Source organism: Rosa chinensis, chromosome 7, assembly GCF_002994745.2.
Source record: "Rosa chinensis cultivar Old Blush chromosome 7, RchiOBHm-V2, whole genome shotgun sequence".
Taxonomy (NCBI): domain Eukaryota; kingdom Viridiplantae; phylum Streptophyta; class Magnoliopsida; order Rosales; family Rosaceae; genus Rosa; species Rosa chinensis.
The window spans coordinates 56,910,607-56,929,698 of NC_037094.1; the positions used below are offsets into that span (position 1 = coordinate 56,910,607).

The following is a 19,092-nucleotide window of genomic DNA, read 5'->3' on the forward strand; positions in this document are numbered from 1 at the left end:
CAAAAACAGGACTTCAAAACCGGCCATACACTCCACAAACAGTAGTGTCGCGTGGGCCTCATGTGCCACCGGCCAACTCCAATTCCGGTCACCAAATTTCACCAACATCATCATCTCAACATTCTAAACAACTTTCATAGCTACAACAAAGTCCAATTTCAAGCCAAAAGTCCGGAATTTACCTTCAAAGCAAAGTGGGAAAAATTGAAACCCTTGATCTTCAATCCTTCGATTCGTGCTCTACACTTCAAATTGGACCACGAGACTTTGAGAGATGGTTGTATGATCCAAGAGCTCAAAGACCTAACAAGAATCGTCACAATAGGTGGACTCAAGTTCCAACCAAAAACCCGAGAAAACAGCAACGCAGCCCTCTTCTTCTCCTTGCTGCATCTTCAGCAGTTCAAATTAAGCTACCAAACCAACATAGAATTGAAGACAAGGAAGAGAGTTTTCCAACAGTACTTGTGGCATTAAAATCCGTCGTCGGACAGAGGAGATATGGCTGGAAGAAGGTGATACTATATCCTAAGAGTCCCGTAATATTACTTTTTTTTTTATCTTATCAACAATTCATAATTACAACAACTAGTATTCTTTGAGTCACTCACGACCTCCCACTTACAAAGGAAAAATTTTTGCCACTAGACCAAATGATACTGGTTTACATTTATTCTTTTAGAAATAAAATGTAATTTATTTTCTTTAATAGTATTTTATGTTTTTAAGGGGTAGTTCCTCTAAGACACCTTTTTTAAATAAAAATTTTCGTCTTAAGTATCTCTTTTTTTTCATTTCTTTTTAAACCCTTTATTCCTTATATAAAATTTTACTTACCTAAACTACCTTTCTTCCTTATAAAGCATATCTACTTACTTAGAACAAGTACCAACCATGTCATATTGTATCACATGCGTATCAATAAAACACATTTTCACAAAATTTTGTCCCAAGTCACAGTCGAGGCCCAGACCCGCCATGTCATATTGTATTAAAACTGTATCACACCAGTATCAAAGCTTTATCAAACATGTATCACAAAAATACATTTCCGCTCACTTTTGCCTAAAATTACTTGGAAATTTGAGCCTGTCATGTCATACTGTATCAAAGATCAAAGATGTTTAACAAAAACACATTTTCACTCACTTTTGCCTAAAATTATTCTCGAAATTTGAGCCCGTCATGTCATGATGTATTAATTGTATATCCCAAAAACACATTTTTTACTTAATCTTGCCTCAAATCTCCCTAGAGACTCAGGCTCGCCACTTCATACTATTTATTAAAACTATATTAAACGTGTATCACAAAAACACATTTTTGTTTAATTTTGCTTCAAACCACTCTCGGGACTCAGGCCTACCACGTCATGTTTTATCAAAACTGTATCACAAAAAAAAGAAATTTCACTCAATTTTGCACCAAATCACCCTCGAGACTCAAGCCTACCATGTCATGTTGTATCAAACATATATCATAAAAATATTTTCACTCAATTTTGTGTCAAAACCCTCGCGGGACTCGAGCCACGTCATGTTGTATTAAAAATGTATCACACTTGTATCAAACATGTGTCACAAAAACACATTTTTACTCAATTTGTCACCAAATCACCCTTGAGACTCGAGTTCGCCACGTCGTGTTGTGTCAAAGTGGTATCAAATATTTGTCAAAGTTATATCAAATCTGTATCACACCTGTATCAAAGGTGTATCATAGAAACAGACGTTCACTCAATTTTGCCCCAAATCACTCTTGAGACCTAGGGCCGCCACGTCATATTGTATCAAAGCTTTATCACACATGTATCAAAAATGTGTCACACCTGTATTAAAGATGTATCAAATGTGTATCAAAGCTTTATTACACATGTATCAAAGATGTATCACACTTGTATTAAAGATGTATTAAATGTGTACGACCAAAATACTTTTTCTCTCTATTTAGTCCCATATCACCCTCGAAGCACGAGCCCATCACGTCAGGTTGTATCAATACTATATCACATGATTCACATCTATATTACTATTGTATCACCACTATTTCACTGTCATACCATTGTTATATCGCCACAATATTACTATTGTATCTCCATTATATTACCACAATATCACCATTATATCAACATTGTATCACACATATATCACAATGCAAATAGAAACCATATAGAGGAAATAGACCATCTTTAGCAACATTTATAGGTGGATTAACATATAAGCTTTGTTATCGTATTTTTTTTCCCTAAATAATTTCAACTTTGGACAAAGTACTTTCATGTAAGACATTATATTTAAGATATAAAATCCAAGTTATCAGATATCAAAATTCTGTATCTTATGAAAGTTTGGAGGCAAAAAGTAAATTTATGAAAGTTAATAATAAATTCGACAAAATAAACAACAACCTCACACCTAACGTAAAATAAGTTCATAAAGCTATAAATCCCCAATTCAGTTCAATTCAAGAGAACCTAATATGCTTAAATCTGCAATTAACACCATCAACATACTAAATACTTGACCGCCATTAATACAATAGACACCAACACACCAAAATTGCATGAATCAAAAATTGAAAATGATATAATGCCACCAAATCAGAACAATGGAATTAAGTCAATTAATACGATTTAGATGCAAAACTTGTAAGGGTGAGGCTATACACACCCTACAAACAATAATTTGTTACAAAACCTCTATTTTACCTATGAGTTGGTTGTAGGAAACCCTAATTATGTGTGCCTGACCCAAACAGGTTGATTTGTTCTAGTTGTAATAGGATAGAATATTCTAGGTCTCATAATCCACATCGAAGGTGGTGCGGCGGGTGTGGTGATGATACGGTGGGGATGATGTAGGTGTGACGTTGGGCTAAGGGAGGGCATAGACCCTCACTATCTGGGCCTGTTGGGCCAGGACATTGCATTTGGGTCCCAAGTAGGCTTGTGCTGTTATTTTTCTCTACCTTCTTTTTTCATTCGTGTTAGTTTTTTGTTGTTTCCAATAAGTCCCCATCAAAGTACGATAGGCGATAGTGGGCTTCGTCCCGGTATGCACAATCAATGTGCCTTGTCTGCCATAGTGAGACGTCTATCTGTTTTAAAATGGAAGCAATCTCCTAGTGGCAGGAAACAAAGTGTCACCGGATTAGATTCCGTGTGGTAACATAATAGGAAAGCTGCGCTATTTGTTATGATGCTTCTCATTTTCCGCTATGTCACCGTTTTGTCAAAGCAAATAGAGTTGTGAGTCAAGCACTCTTTGCTAACTAGTGCATGTTAGGATACATTACTTATTGTAATCTGGGGTTTAGGCTCTATGTCCCCCCTGGTATACTATAGTTTTATTAATCAAGACTTGAGGGCAACCGCACCGGCCCTCTTTCAAAAAAAAAAAAAGTGTGTTTATTGGACTCTGAAATTTGTTTATTGGACTCTGAAATTAAAGTAAGGAAAGTTTTTTTTTATTATTATATCAATAACTCAAAACTACAACAACTAGTCTTCTGTGAATCAAACTCACGCGGAGACTTATGCCACTAGATCAAATGGTACCGAGCAAAAACAAGAGATTTTCATAATTAAAATTTGAAGTAACTAATATTTATGGCATCAACGTGAAATTCTCTACACAAATTTACAACCTATAATCAAATATCAAATCCCTACATGGAATTTAGTTAGGTTTTCCACCCTCCGAAATCAAATAAAATCAATACTCTGATTTTCAAATATTAAATCACTTTCCAAAAAAAAAAATAACAAACAAAAACAACCAAACTGTTTAAGGAAAACTGAATTGGGAGATAATTGAGTCGTACTTTCATTGATAATATGGGCCTCTTTATATAGAGGATTACAAGCATAGAGATAAAGTTGTACATGGAAATATAATCATACATTGATTGGATATCTCCTAAAATTCTCCGATAATATCTCTAATATAAACCTTATTTCAACTAGAGCAAGTAATCTCGAGTTTGGGCCAGACACATATTCTGGATTTACTTGAACACTCCCCCTTGTGTCGCCCAAATGTGGTGCTCCTCTCGTTGCCTCATTAAAATTTTTGCCTAGTAACAAAAACCTAGTGGGACAAAAATAACCTCGGTCAAAGGGGAAAAAGAGCACAACACACCCTTCACGTTTCGAGACCATACATGTAGACACCTCCCCCTGATGTCTGCATCTCCCCCTAACGACTACGGTCATTGGAGTTCGGATAACTTCCGCAAACGATGCTACCAACATGTTTCTCGAAAGTGGAATTTAGGCAATGACTTAGTGAGCAAGACTGCCACACTGTCCTCAGATTGAACCTAGTTCACTTTGATCTTGAGGAGAGTTTGTTGTTGTTGATTATACTTGGTGTGGTCTCTTTTGATGTAGCCTTGCTTCAAAACAAGCAGCATTATCCTATATGCTCGTAGGCTCATCTGTGGTAGACTTCAAACCACAATTGTTTTGAACATGCGTAATTATGGATCCAATCCATATACATTCACGAACCACTTTGTGAAGAGCAAAATCTCTACATTGTTCGAAGATATAGCGACTAGGGTCTGTTCTGTAGACCTCCAAAATATCACGGTCTTTACCCATGGTGAACACTTAACCAGTTTGGGAATGACCTTTGTATGGGTCAGAGAGATACCCAACATCAGCAAAACCTTCCAAAACACATGTCGTTTTGGGATGGGGATAGTGGACACAGGCCAGTGTTGGCGGCGTTCCTAGTGTGTGATGGGTCCGAATCCATCATCTCTTTGTAGGGATAGAACAAGCCCATATCAATCATACATCTCAAGTATCGAAAGATATCTTTTACACCAATCCAATGGCATCGCGTTGGCGCAAAGCTATATCTAGCTAACAAGTTCATGGCAAATGAGATGTCCAGTCTTGTGCATTGTGCTAAGTACAATAATGCACCTATTGTACTCAAGTAAATTGTACTCAAGTAAGGCACTCCTGCCTCTAGCACATCTTCATTATCATCCTTTCAACGAAGAGGATCCTTTTCCATGACCAAGACTATGGACGATCATGGGGGTGCTTGAAGGCTTGACCTTGTCAAAATGCCTAAGCATCTATTGACATGATGCTCTCAAGTTCCAAACTGAGACATAATCGTGTTCTCCCATAATCCTTCATCTCAAAATCGGATTTCAAGTGTTCAGCGGTTTCCCTTAACTCTTTAAGGGCTTCTAATGAAGATCATGTCTAACATGAACCGCGATAGAATCCGAAACTTGTTATGGAAACGCGTAGGCATATCCCTTCCCAATCAAGTAGTCACTTTAGCGAACGTTCCAACCTTATTGTAAACGCGCTCCATGGTCTAGAGCCACTTGACTTGGGTAAATAAAGTTCACCATGAACCTTCATGTATATTCCGTATCTAGATCCCCATATAGATACGTAGTGACCACATTTGTAAGTTGCATGTTCAGTTATTCGGAAACTACCAAACTGATAAGGTAGTGGAGTGCAATGACATCCATTACGAGAGAATATGTCTCATCGTAGTTGATTCCAGGGCGTTTTGTGAGAAGTCTTGCGCCATAAGGCGAGATTGCCATCTCTTTTTCTCATCACGCTTTCTAACGAAGACCCATTAGTCAATAGGTTTTATGTTAGGAAGTGTTGGCATCACTGGCTCGAAAACCTTCATCTTCGTTAGAGAATCCAATTTAACCTGGATCGCATCTTTCCATTTAGGCCAAATCTCTCTACGTTGGCATTCATTCATCAACAGAGTGTGGTTCGATATCATCGGACTCAACAAACTCATGTCCAACGAAGTGCGTGACTACATCATCAATTATGATGGTGTTTCTATCCCACGTCTCATGTACACTAGTGTAATTTTCATAGAGCTCTATATTCTCAAGAATAGGTTCTGACGTTGAGGCATCACCCAACGATAACCATAACCCGAAAGATTCTCATGAGACGGATTTTGAGTGTCGATGATCAAAGGATTGGGGTGTGCCAAAGCATCTTTCGAACCCACGGGCCTCCCACGCATCCTAGCTGGGACCATGGCCTATAACGCCAAAGTGCCATTCTCTTTGGTGTTGGCCCCCTGCCTACCTCCGTGTAGGGTGGCGCTAGCTACGTCCTCTTATAGGGACGTACTTCCTTGTAGGCATATTTGCAGCAGATGTGTGATCTCGTCACTTTAGTAGGGATTGAGATGAGACATAGTGGGGACAGGCCACGATAATTCATGTCGTTCCTGCTGAACATTCGTGTTCTTATCTCCCCCTAACGACGGGAAGACTGTCTCATCAAAGTGACAACCCGCAAATCTAGCGGTAAGGAGATCGCCTTGCAAGGGTATTAAGTGCCGGACGATTGTTGGAGTCTCAAATCCAACGTAGTTGCCCATTCGTAAGTACGGACCCATCATAGAGCATTGTGGCGGCGCAATTGGCACATAAATGGCACACTCAAAGATGTGTAAGTAAAATACTTGTACCGAGTCACTAGCTGTAACGCAGAGGTAGATTGAGTGGCGGTGGGTCGTAGACGAATTAACATAGCTGCATGCGCTATTGCATCACCCCAAGCAGATATAAGGAGATTGGTGTGCCTTACCAATGTTCGGACTACCATCGTAGACATTTCCGCGAGATAATTTGGGTGTGTTCATGGGAATGTGATGTCCAACATCAGTCCCAATGCAATAACCATCGAAAGTCTTCGATGTAAACTCGCTAGCATCGTCAAGTCCAATTAATGGAACAGGATGATCCGAGGAGTGAGCCCGTTGTCATATGATATTTGCTAGAAGTGTAGCATAAGCAGCATTACAAGTGGACAATGGCAAAACTCTTGACCAGTGTGTTTGCGTATCAACCAATATCATGAGATATTTAAACGTCCGCAAGTTGGTTGAATCAGTCCATAGAATCCCCATGGATTCTATGTAAGAACATAATGAGTATTTTCATATCCTTTGCATAGGATGGTCTTAGTCCTAATTTTCCTAAGGAACAGGCTTTGCAAAACGAGCGAGAGGCTTTAGAAGCAACCAATGAGAATTTTGGTTGGGCCTGAGAGTCTGAAACGCTATTTGAAGCAAGTTGGTGATTGCAACATCACCTAGGGCGCCATCACCATGATGGACGCCATTCATGGCGTCATGGATAGGGATTGCGCTAGCCCTAGGCTGGTGGTGGACGGAGGCAGTGCCCTAAGCAGCTGTGTCGGTCACACTTAGTCTAGAAATCAACTTTTGATTCACACTTCGTTTCGCTCGCAAGAAATGATGTCCATGTGAAGTCTTTAGTAGACGGATCATCATATCATGACTAGGATGATCTATCCAGTCGTGACAAAGCCAATATGTGTCTAAATCCAAGAGATCTTCTCTCATAATGATACGTGCAAAGCATCGCCAATTTAAACCCTGAAAAATATCATCATTAGTATAGAGCAAATAGGGTATCGAACAAACCGGGGATTGAGGGTGCTAACATGTGAGAAACAAATTAAAGAATAGAATATACAATTCTACGAAAATTACAAATTTACAAGTACAAACATGCATAAATTTCGAACAACAAAAGAAACAACAAAGAATTAGAGAGCTTACATACATTCACACGAATTTAGAGAGCAAGGAATGAGAGAATAACAAAAATATACAAGTATATATATAGGCATGGACGAAAATAAGAGAGAAAACAAGTTAGAAAAGGTTTAGAAATCCTACTCCTATTTATACACAATTTACAAGTCCATATCACATTGGGAATCCATATACAACAAGGATTACTAGTTATATACTAATTAGGATTACTTAATTACTAAGAAAACAAATTATTGACCAAGTCAAACATTAAATCCTAAGTCAAAACTAACTCTAACTACTTTCCCTAAAATTAAGGAACCTATCCCTTAAATTAAGGAGACCTAACAAACTCATAACAAACTCCTAAAAAAAACACTAAAACTAAAAACAAACACATATTTACTATTCACGGAGACACTATTCACGAAATTAAAAACATTTATTTTTTTTTATTTTATTTTTATTTAACTAGGTTAACATGCTATCTAAAAATCTAAGTTAATTTTATTTATTTACACAAACAAGAAAACATAAAGATGGGGGGTTTTTTGAAGATTGAAAACATAAAATTTCGAAAACATTAAAAGATTGAAAACGTTTTTATTTACATAGGTGGGAAAAGAAAGATTTTTGGAAAACAATTCATCAAGAACAATTCAAGAACAACATATTCATGCATCCCTTAATCTTGTTAATTACCATGGAAAGATATCAACCAAGAAACAAAGTTACAAGCGCCCAATGTCCCTTATATGACTTCCCTTTACACAATTGATCGACGAAGCGCCAAACCAACATATTCCAAATGCAAGTATTACACAATCGAAGCGACTCATAATCTCATGCATTCAAATCATTAAGAGCAAGTGAAAGTTTAGTCAATAAACATGCAAATTCAAGTACTCGAAGCGAATCTTTTCATTACATGCATAATCTGATCTCGACCTTTGTCCAAAGCCTTTACTACTATATCGAATTAGGGTCACGAAGCGTTTAACCTAATTACTAGCTCCAATTACATGCAATCATCCTAAGTTTGCAACCAAAGAACAAGAACACATAAAAGTTATCTATAAAACAAAACCAGATTATCAATCCATATTTCGGCAATGAATCAAGATCAAGAACACACAAACACATCAATCATAGAAAAGAACATCCAAATCGCATCCAAAAATCAGAAAGTTATCTCATGGTTTCGGTTTTACACAAAGAAAAACAAAAACAGAATTTATATCAAACAAGTTACAAAACCGTAAGGAAAACATGATGAAGATGGTAAGAACAACCCTTAGACACGTCCCAAGGTTCCAAAGCAGCTCCAAGGTGGTGGCACAAGGTGAAGATCACGGCAAGGATGGAGGATGGCACGGCTAGGAACTTGTAGATGCAAAAACCTGAAACTCAAGAGCAAACCGGTGAGAAACGAAATTGTGGAGAATAATGTGTCACCCCTGAACGTCTAATACACAAGGTATATATAGTAGAACGTCTCAAGGCACTCCCAATTCGTTTCTACTTGGTTTCTCTTAGTTCGTGTTGATTTAGGACTCCTTTGGCACAAAACAGATTTCCGGCAGGATTGACCTCAGTCCACTAAAACGTCCATAACTTCCTCTAGAAAATAGCTATTGATGAGCTGTAAAAAGCTCTGGAAACTAGACATCTGTAGCTTTCCAACCATATAAAGATCATAATTTTCTGAGCTCTGAGCGATTTTTGACACTCTGTTGAAGTTGACTGATCTGCACAGGCAGATTTCCGAATCTGTAATGGATTTGCCTTTTAATGCACAAGTTGAGTCCAATTCGGTTTTCCTTCACATCACATGCCTCTCACATGCCTTCCACGCCTATTCTGAAGTAGAAACGTCAAGAACTTCCTAGAACCTTCAAGAATCTCACGGCAATTCCAATCCTTACTCAACAAGAAGTCCAAATTCCACATTGCTTTGTAATTCGAATCTCTTGTTGCTTCCTCTTCCATGTGCACGGCATATGACCTTCTTGAGACTTCTAGATACTTCATGAACGTTCCAAAGCTCTCCTAGTGCGAGTAGAACTCCATATGCAAGTAGGTTTCCTAGTTGAATACTGCTTCCTTTCCCGAGATGCTTCCACACTCTTCCGAAACCTTCTTGAGTAATCCTTATCCAACAGGGACTCCTTATCACACTAGGATTCCATATTTGAGTAGAATTGGGTTTCCCTGTCCAAGTAGAACTTCTAATTTCCGCGACTTAAGAGTTTGAATCCAAGTCAGCTTCTGATTCCTACTCCAACTAGGATTCCTTTTCCTAGTCAAACTGGGAGAACTTCCATTTCTTCATTTCTTCTCATTTCTGCGCCACTTGTGCCTTCCTTAGCCATTTTTGGACTTTGAGACTCCATTTTCACCTGAAAAACACTAACTAAGTTAAATTGATCGAGATAAAGGAAATAACTTAGCAAAATATAGGGTTTAATCATTATTAACGTCGCATTTTATGCTCCTATCACATAACTTTATTGAATTAATAGCTCGAATAGTGACATAGAATCTACTAGAGAGACACATAAACTTCTCTAAGATGCGCATTTGTTCGCAATCATTAGAGGTATTGCAAAGGAACTCATTTCCGTTCTCTACATGCGTTTTCGCATGGAATCCGTTGGCTATTCATAGGTGCGATTGGCCCTAGAAGCGTAGAGAGTTTCTGTGACAGTAATTAAGGTGCCATTTGGCAAGTGGAACTTGGGCTATACTATGTCCTTGAATTAATACTGATGGCCCAGCCATCGTAGTCATAAAAGTCATATGCTCATAATCAAAATGGAGTCATAAAGAACTCGAAATTTTATTCATAAGCCAACGGAGTTACATCATTGTCTCTTTGACTAAACAAAATCTAATCCAAAATGATAGCTAATGCAAAACAATGGTAGTCGTCTAACTTCTTTCGGTAATTCCAAAATAAATGTGACCAGGTGAGTAGAGAGATGTCAGTGGAGTAAGGCTCGCTTAAGTACCACTAATCTCAGAACCTTCCTAGACATCACACTTACTTTGAGTGAGCCTACTTTGAAGAAAAACTAAACCATTAGCATTTACTACAAAAATATATGGCAATTGCCTATTACATCTCTTGGAAAAATAAAGACTTAAACAGAATCGACGATCTATTGATCTCAGCCATATTTGTAGTCTTCAACCCTTCACTCTAGATCATCTTCTTGATCTTCTTGTTCCATATAGTGAGCTTATCTTGCTTCACAATATGCTTTGTAGGCAGTGACGATTTCTTCATGAGCTCTACAAATGTGTGCCCAATGATCAGACACTCCACATCGAGAACATACATCTCTTTGCTCAAACTCCATTGATTGAGGCGCTTTGAAAGCGTCATTTAGATGGCTCTTAGTGTTGGTGGCGCCACCAACATGGCCAGAGGCGTTGCCTCCCTCTCTCTTTCCACGTTTACCTCTTCGGTTAGGTGTTCGCCTATTTTGGCGGTTACCTTTCCAAGTAGAGCGATTATATTGACCAGAATGTCCAGAAGTATCCCTAAGATTAGGGTTTCGCTCTTGGCGCCTTCTCTTAGAGGCAAGACTATAATTGGATTCCGGAATATGCTCTATTTCCACGGATCTCAAATTATAGTTCTTCAGAAGGATGTTGTCATGCTTTTCAGCGACATTCATAGCTCCAATGAGCTCATGAAACCTTGTGATCCGTCCTGCTACAACATCGATTCGATAGTTCTTAGCAACCATCAATGCAGAGACGGGGAAGGTAGAGAGAGTCTTCTCAATCAACATCGCATATGTGATCTCTTTACCACAAATTTTCATTAAGGATTTAATGCGAAGTGCTTCCGAGTTGTAGTCAAGAACTGAATTGAAATCACAGAAGCGGAGGCTATGCCATCTCACTTCTAGGTCAGGAAGCAGGGAGTCACGGACGTTGCCAAATCTATCTTCGAGTGAGACCCACAGTTTTCTGGGGTCTTCTTCATTCATACACTCATACTGGAGCGAATCATCCATATGACGAGTCATTAGGATGATGGCTTTTGCCTTATTTGCCTCTAAGGCTGCTCTATTTGCTTCCAAAGCTTGAGCCTAGCCAAGACGTGCTAAGCTTGCTCAACAGTTAGCACGTCCTGGCTAGGCTCAAGAATCGTATCTAGGATTCCATTGGCCTTAAGATGCTGGCGGACATCACGAACCCACCTGTGATATCCAGAGCCAGTTGTTCCCAATGGAGCAAAGTCCAATTTGTTCAGGTTACTCATCCTGAAAGAGAACAAGAAATTAGGGTTAGTTTCGGAGCGTAAAAGGCTACTATGAAAACATATAATATTTTTTAGCGTAGTTGCTCCCAAGAAATATTTCTGAGCGTAATTGCTTCCAAGAAATTCAATTCCAAGAGGTATTGGATTAGATCGAAACAATGACATAAGTGGTCGATCATAAATTCTCTACAAACTCTGAGTTTGGAGGACTCTAAAAGCTCCAAGTTTGGAGTGAGCACGAACCCCCACAGTTCGACTATTGGTCTCCCCTACGAAGAAGAAAGGGGGGGGGAGAAGAAGGGAGGTTGCAAGTCCCCGAGAAAAAGAGGAAAAACTCAAAATCGGGAACTTATAGTAGAACATACCTCTTAGGATTGCGGAACGTATTTGGTCCTTATCGTAGGATTGGAGACGAGCTTCAGTCCTAGTGCAAGTAAGCAGACTTGTAGGATTGCAGCGTGATCACAGAGTCGCGGGGGTCGCGAAATCTCGAAGTCGTGGGGTAGCGGAATCACAGATTCGCGTGGTCGTGAGGTCGCGGGCTCGCGAGGTATCGAGGTCGCGAGGTCGTGAGGTCGTGAGGTCGTGAGGTCGCGGGGTCGCGAGGTAGCTAGGTAGCTAGGTCGCGGGCGAGTTGCGATGACACTGGGGTCGCAGGGTCTCAGTGTCGCTGGTGAGTCGCAGTCGCGAAGGCAGGCGAGCGCATGCGAGGGCAGAAGGCAAGCAGGGCATGTGGGCACTGTAGGGGCAGCGAGGCTAACCTGGTAGGGTTAGCGTTGAGTTGCAAAGCGGGGGCTGCGGGGCAATAGTAGCACAGGCAAGGCTAATCCGGTGGAGCTTGATCAATTTCTGGGGTTTTGGTTTCTAAAGCTAGGGTTAGGTTTCGTGCTGATAACGTGTTTAAGGAAAACTGAATTGGAAGAGAATTGAGTCGTACTTTCATTGATAATAGGGGCCTCTTTATATGGAGGATTACAAGCATAGAGATAAAGTTGTACATGTAAACATAATCGTACATTGATTGGATATCTCCTAAGATTCTTCGAGAATATCTCTAATATAAACATTATTTCAACTAGAGCAAGTAACCTTGAGTTTGGGCCAGACACATATTCTGGATTTACTTGAACACAAACAACTAAGCGGGGTGTATTGTATTTGGATTTGTGCAGACTTTTTTTAAATGACAGACTTTTTTAAAAGTCCATAGACTCTTTAAAAAGTTGATAGACTGTTATGGATTTCTTAAAACCATTGATTTTAGCAACAGACTTTTATTGATTCATGAAAATCTATATACTTTATTATGAATGACTTCTACAGATTTCCTAGGATGTACAAAATATTAAAAAAAAAACAAAAACAAAAAAACAAAATAATAACTTGTTGTCTCTTCAATGCTCCAGTATCTTCTAATAGAAATTGACTCAAATAAATAATTGTTAGTCTGTCTAGCGAGTTTGTTCTCATTCCTAATCTCCCAACAACATAAATATACAATATAGATCACTTGATGTTTATGGTTAATTATTCTCATCAATTTTGTTTTAGCCGATTAACATATATTGTAGCAATATTGGTCAATGTCTTGATCTATAATCAATCAATTGAAATTCAATTGTTCAACCTTTTTTTGAACCATAATATAAATTCAAACTAATGAGAATAATTAATTAATAAGATAAAATTTAGTATGTTACAAGGTCTTAGGGTTAGACCACAATATTTGAGTTTTTGGGTTTCATAAATCATTTTTATTGCTATTAGGGTTCGAAGTATCACAATTGAAAAAAAAAAAAACAAAACAAAAATCGCATTCAACAACTACAATGAACATGTTGGGTATCAAAAAAGGTTGATATTATAAAACATTAGAGAAAAGACAAAAAATTAAGAAAGAGAGATGATGAAGGACAAACTTTTTCGTGGGTAGAGAGAAGAACTTTGATAGACCTTTTTCTTTCTTTTTTTGAAGAGGAAACTTTGATACACTTTTTGAAATCTTTGGTCTAGAGGCTGGAAAATTATTGGAGTTTGGTATGTATAGTTAACACTACAAAGTCTATGATTATTCATGATTTTCTAATTCCATAAGTATGAATGATATTTTGAATACCTCTGTACTTTTATTCATTTTTAAAAGTCATAATTGAATACCCCTAGATTTTGGTGAAATTCATGAAGTCTTTAAAAATTCTAATTGAATATCTCAAGACTTTCATGGACTGTTAGAGCATCTCCAACAGTAGAATTTATTTTTTAGTTAAATTTAGCTTAATTTGTGAAATATAGCTATTGATTTAACAATGTTGCTCCATCAATGATAGCTATTTGTAAGTGATATATTATGTTTCATCGAATCGTAAACTGACATGTGGACAAAAGAGGAGAGAAAATATAACTTTTGCTTTAGCTATGTAGGATTCTCTAGCTAAATATAGCTAGCCAATTTAGCTAAAGTTAAATATAGCTAAGCTATAGCTAGTCTGTTGGAGTTGAATTTTGCTTCATAAATAGTTAAATATAGCTAAAAATTAAATTTAGCTACTCTGTTGGAGATGCTCTTAAAAGTCTATATTGAATACACCCAGACTTTTAAATTCCATAGATTACTTTAAAAGATTCACTAATTCCATATACAATACACCTCTAAGTTAAGAGTCTCCCTCAAAAACCAAAACTTACCAAACTTCTTCCCCGGTTGACCAATATTACCAAAATCCATATGGAAACTAAATTACTGCCGATAAAGCAGTAAACATAAGATAAATAAGAAAAAAATACTTTCACCCCAATAATTACCACATCATTACCACCGTCATCCCGACCACAATTGACCACAGATAGTACGGTGAGAGCGTACACCTTGGACCATAGCTGGACACGTGTTGACCCTCCACCGGCCCACACACCCTCAGCAAGCTTCAAATAAACAAATCGGAACTCATCTCTTCTCCGCTCCAAAAACCAACCTTCGCTCCGCTTAGCCCACCTCCGCTTCCCTCATTCAATTCCTCACTCTCAGTCCGCCGGGCAGGACCCGAATCTCATTTCCGTCTTAAAGTCCGACCCGGTTTTGTCTTCCCTAATTTTTTTTTTTAATTTTTTTTTTTTAATTTTTGAGTTTCGTAGGGGTTTCTGGGGTTTGAATCTGAGTTGGTCGATTTGGAGGGGAGGGACTTGGATTCGAGCATGTAGTTTGAAGCTTAGGGTTTCGGAGATCAATGGCGTCGATCCGGGGGAGAACTCTGTCGCCGGCGTTCCGAGACCGGCCGTACCTCAACGGCGGCTCTCCGTTTTCGGTTCAATCGCCGTCGCAGAAGGCCTTCTCCAGCTCCAAGTACTCATCGCCGCTGGTGTCGGCGTTTGTGACATTCGCAATCACCGTCCGGAGATTCGTCGCCGGCGCTCTGTTGCAGCGGGCTCCGCGTAAAGGCCAGCAGTGGCGGCGAGCGTTTTTCCGGTGCTTGCTGTTCTTCTTCTTAGGGTTCTTGCTCGGTCTGGTTCCGTTCGGCCACGTCGACGACGACGACGCCGAGATTCGGAGCCACGGATTCAATTTTGACATCAGGCCGCCGCACGTCAATGTCCAGTTCGACGACGGCGGCGGAGATCGAGTCGTGAAGCGCAGAGTGGATCTCGTCTTGGACGTAAGCCCCGTCGTGCCGGTGGCGGAGAAATATGATGATGATGACGTGGCGCCGGCGGCGGTGCCGAGGAAGCAGGTGATTGTGGTGACGCCGACGTACAACCGCGCATTGCAGGCCTACTTCTTGAACAGGGTGGCGCAGCTGCTGAGGCTTGTACCTCCGCCGCTGCTTTGGATTGTGGTGGAGACGAAAGCCGCGTCGGCGGAGACTGCTGAGATTTTGAGGAAGAGTGGAGTCATGTATAGGCATTTGGTGTGTGGCAACAACTTGACCAGCGCTAAGGACCGAGGCGTGTATCAGAGGAACACGGCGTTGGAGCACATTGAGCGCCATAAGCTTGACGGCATTGTGTACTTTGGCGACGATGACAACATATACTCGCTGGACTTGTTTGATAGCTTGAGAGAAATCAAGTATGTTGTTCTAAATCGAGCTTCATTTCACTTGTTTTCGAGCAATTAAGCTTCTGCTAATCATTGTTCATATGCTTGTTTTAGAATGATTGTTTTCTGGGTGTTTTGTTCTAGTTGTCTCTGCTATTGAAATTATAACCAGTGGCTCTACTTGGGTGGTGTTCTGTTTTCCATTATGACACAAAATATTAAATGCATAGCTTGGCTACTGTTTCCCTTCACTAACCTGCATTTGGGTTTTGCATTACTTGATTGAATTACACAGAGATTTAGATATATTGTTTGAGTTGGGTTCTTCACATATTTAAACATGTACAATTCTGGAATATGAAGTTTGGTGCTTTTATTTGTCTTTTCTTGGTAAATTGTGTGGATTAGTATTTTGCCAATTCCCTATTCTTTCTTCCTTCTCTTATCCATATTTTGATCTCTTTAACTGAATCAAATTGGTTAGCCAGATAGGATAGGTGTGAATTATCGCCTCTTTAGACCATGTTTTAGAAATAGAGTGAATACAACCAAAATTGCCGTCTGTTTGAGAAATTCCCCTCATTCTCCACTTACAAGTTGGCTTCTCTATCGGCTGCTAATGACTCGATGTGTTTGCTGAATTTCTATAATGTCAACTCCTATCGTTATGAATTATATGCTGCCATTTCTACCTTTCCTCTTGCTAATTCATGTTTTGACTTACTTATCTTGAAGCCGTTTTGGGACTTGGCCAGTTGCCATGTTAGCACCAAGCAAAAACAAGGCCATATTGGAAGGTCCAGTATGCAATGGGAGCCAAGTAAATGGATGGCATACAAATGATAAAAGCAAGAGACTTCGTAGGTTTCATGTTGATATGTCAGGATTTGCTTTCAATAGCACAATATTGTGGGATCCGAAAAGATGGCACCGCCCAACATCCATTCCAATTCGGCAATTAGATTCAGTGAAGGAGGGTTTCCAAGTATGTGACATACTGACATGTCGTTACATTTTTAGAAGTGTGATTGCAATATCGTATTATAGTTCATCACTTTGACATAAAGTATGGAATCCTCATTCACTGATTTATTATTTTCTTTTCCCCCAGGAGACCACTTTCATAGAACAAGTGGTTGAAGATGAAAGTCAAATGGAAGGTATTCCAGCTGGTTGTTCAAAAGTAATGAACTGGCATCTTCATTTGCGAGCTCATAGTCTTGTCTATCCCAAAGGCTGGCAACTTCAGAAGAACCTTGATGTTGTTCTCCCCATTCTGTGATATAACTCACTAGCCATGCAATTTTGATTCCTATAGCCGGAGAAAGGTATGAGCTTGTTCTATGTATAGAAGCACTTTCAAATTTGTATTTCTGTTCTGTTTTTTTTTAAATTATTTTTTATCATTTCAAATTCTTGTTAACTATATTGACAAGTCCTTTGAGTTGAAAATTAAATTTAAAAATAAAAAAGGTCACAGACTTACCGTCTTGCTCAGCCTTCCTGGTACTTTTTCTTTGAAAAGTTTGAAAAGATAATCAATTCAAAGATTGTTTGTCATGTTGGCAGAGGGAAAGTGTTGGAACTTCTAATTTGTTGAGGTCACTTAAAGGCCATTAATAGTTATTTTGTGACAAAATTACTTCTAAATATGTAGTAAACAATCTAACCATTTACCTTTTTTCCTTGACAGTTCTCAAATTTCATGTTGGTGGATGGATCTCTGCTACTGTATGAATCATTGCTTAATTTGCTAGACTCGAGCATTAAGCAGGCCCAGAAAGACCGGCTGGCAATGACAAACAAACAGAAAATGTGTGGTTTTTCTTTGTTTGTAGAAATTTTCCTGCATGACATATATTCTTTTACAGAAACGAAATTTTCGTTTTTGTTGTAGAGCTCTGGTTCTTGTTATCAGGTTTTTAGACGTATTACTAAGAACAGTTGGTACACTGCCCTCCAAAATTCGGATGGGTAGGTTTATCATGAATCCAAAATACTCTGATGTAGGCCTCGTACCAAATCAAGCAAAGGGGAACTTGTTCTAATACCTAAGATTAGTCACATTTTTCATCTAAAGGTTTCTGCTTTTGAGTTCTGTTCCAACTCTAGCATTTTGTTTGTTACTCCATATATTGGAACCCAATTATCATTTGAAGATGATGGCCAAGACCTTTATTTTTGGCTCCTTGCTATTCATTAAATATGATGCTATTCATTAAATATGATTGTCAGACTTAACATCCAAAGATAAAAAAGTCTTAAGGGTGGGCTTCCAACGAGAGCCATTAAAATAAGGATTTTATGATAATTTTCTAATGAACGGTTGTGAGATTTATTTTTCAATCACATTTTAACAAATCAACTGTCAGATATTTAGGTAGGAATGAGTATATCATTTTTGCAAATTTTCTTTTAAATTGAAAATCGTTAAGGCATTCATAATTGAGATTTATCATTTACATGCAAGGTTTATGTTTGACAGATTTGATTCGTCCATCAATTTAATCTATGGTACCTAAATGATTTTCAATTTTGTTGAAAACTTGCAAGAATGATCTACGTATGAATATACAAATATATATATATATATATATATAAACATTTAACGATTGATTTGCCGACATATGATCGAAAAATGGGCCTCACAACTATTGTTTAGAAAGTCCTCACGAAGTCCTCATTTTAAAGGTCTTCGTTAGGATCACTCTTGAAAATCTAACTATAATTTGGCTGAATGATGAACGTTTTACCTCTTTTACCTATTTGACTATCTCTAAGCTTGCTTTTGGAACAGAGTCAGTCTCTTTGATTCAAGGGTCATTGATTCACCAACTAATGGTTTCTATATTGTTTGTCGAGTTCTTCCGTTTGAAGGGATTTTAGAAGTTGGTGTTTATGAGGAAGATTGATCGCATCTAGGAACTTAAGGGTATGATATTTAAAGCAATGGAGAAGAGGCAGTTTCAGGAATATGCATTAGAGAAGAGGCCGTTTCTGGCTCTTTTATGAGAAATTTTAAAGAATAACCACTTTTAAGCATTCAAGTTGACTTAAAATAATGTTTTTGAAAATAGTTGGAAAATGATCTTATAGAAGAGGGAAAAGTCTTAACTACCCTAGATAAATGAAAAATCTCAAGTCGCCAACCGATTGTTATGGATTTTCCTGCACCTGCAAAACTATAGAGGGTTTTGATTTTC

The 19,092-nt window shown here is 38.6% G+C and overlaps 1 protein-coding gene across 1 annotated transcript; it reads left to right on the top strand.

The window, feature by feature from the left end:
* Positions 1–14,801: 14,801 nt before the first annotated feature.
* LOC112178774 (probable beta-1,4-xylosyltransferase IRX9H) lies at positions 14,802–17,962 on the top strand. Its single transcript, XM_024316990.2, has 4 exons — positions 14,802–15,919; positions 16,625–16,874; positions 17,001–17,217; positions 17,583–17,962. The coding sequence occupies exons 1-3, from the start codon at positions 15,081–15,083 to the stop codon at positions 17,169–17,171; spliced, it is 1,260 nt and encodes a 419-aa protein (XP_024172758.1). The 5' UTR covers positions 14,802–15,080; the 3' UTR covers positions 17,172–17,217; positions 17,583–17,962.
* Positions 17,963–19,092: the final 1,130 nt, after the last annotated feature.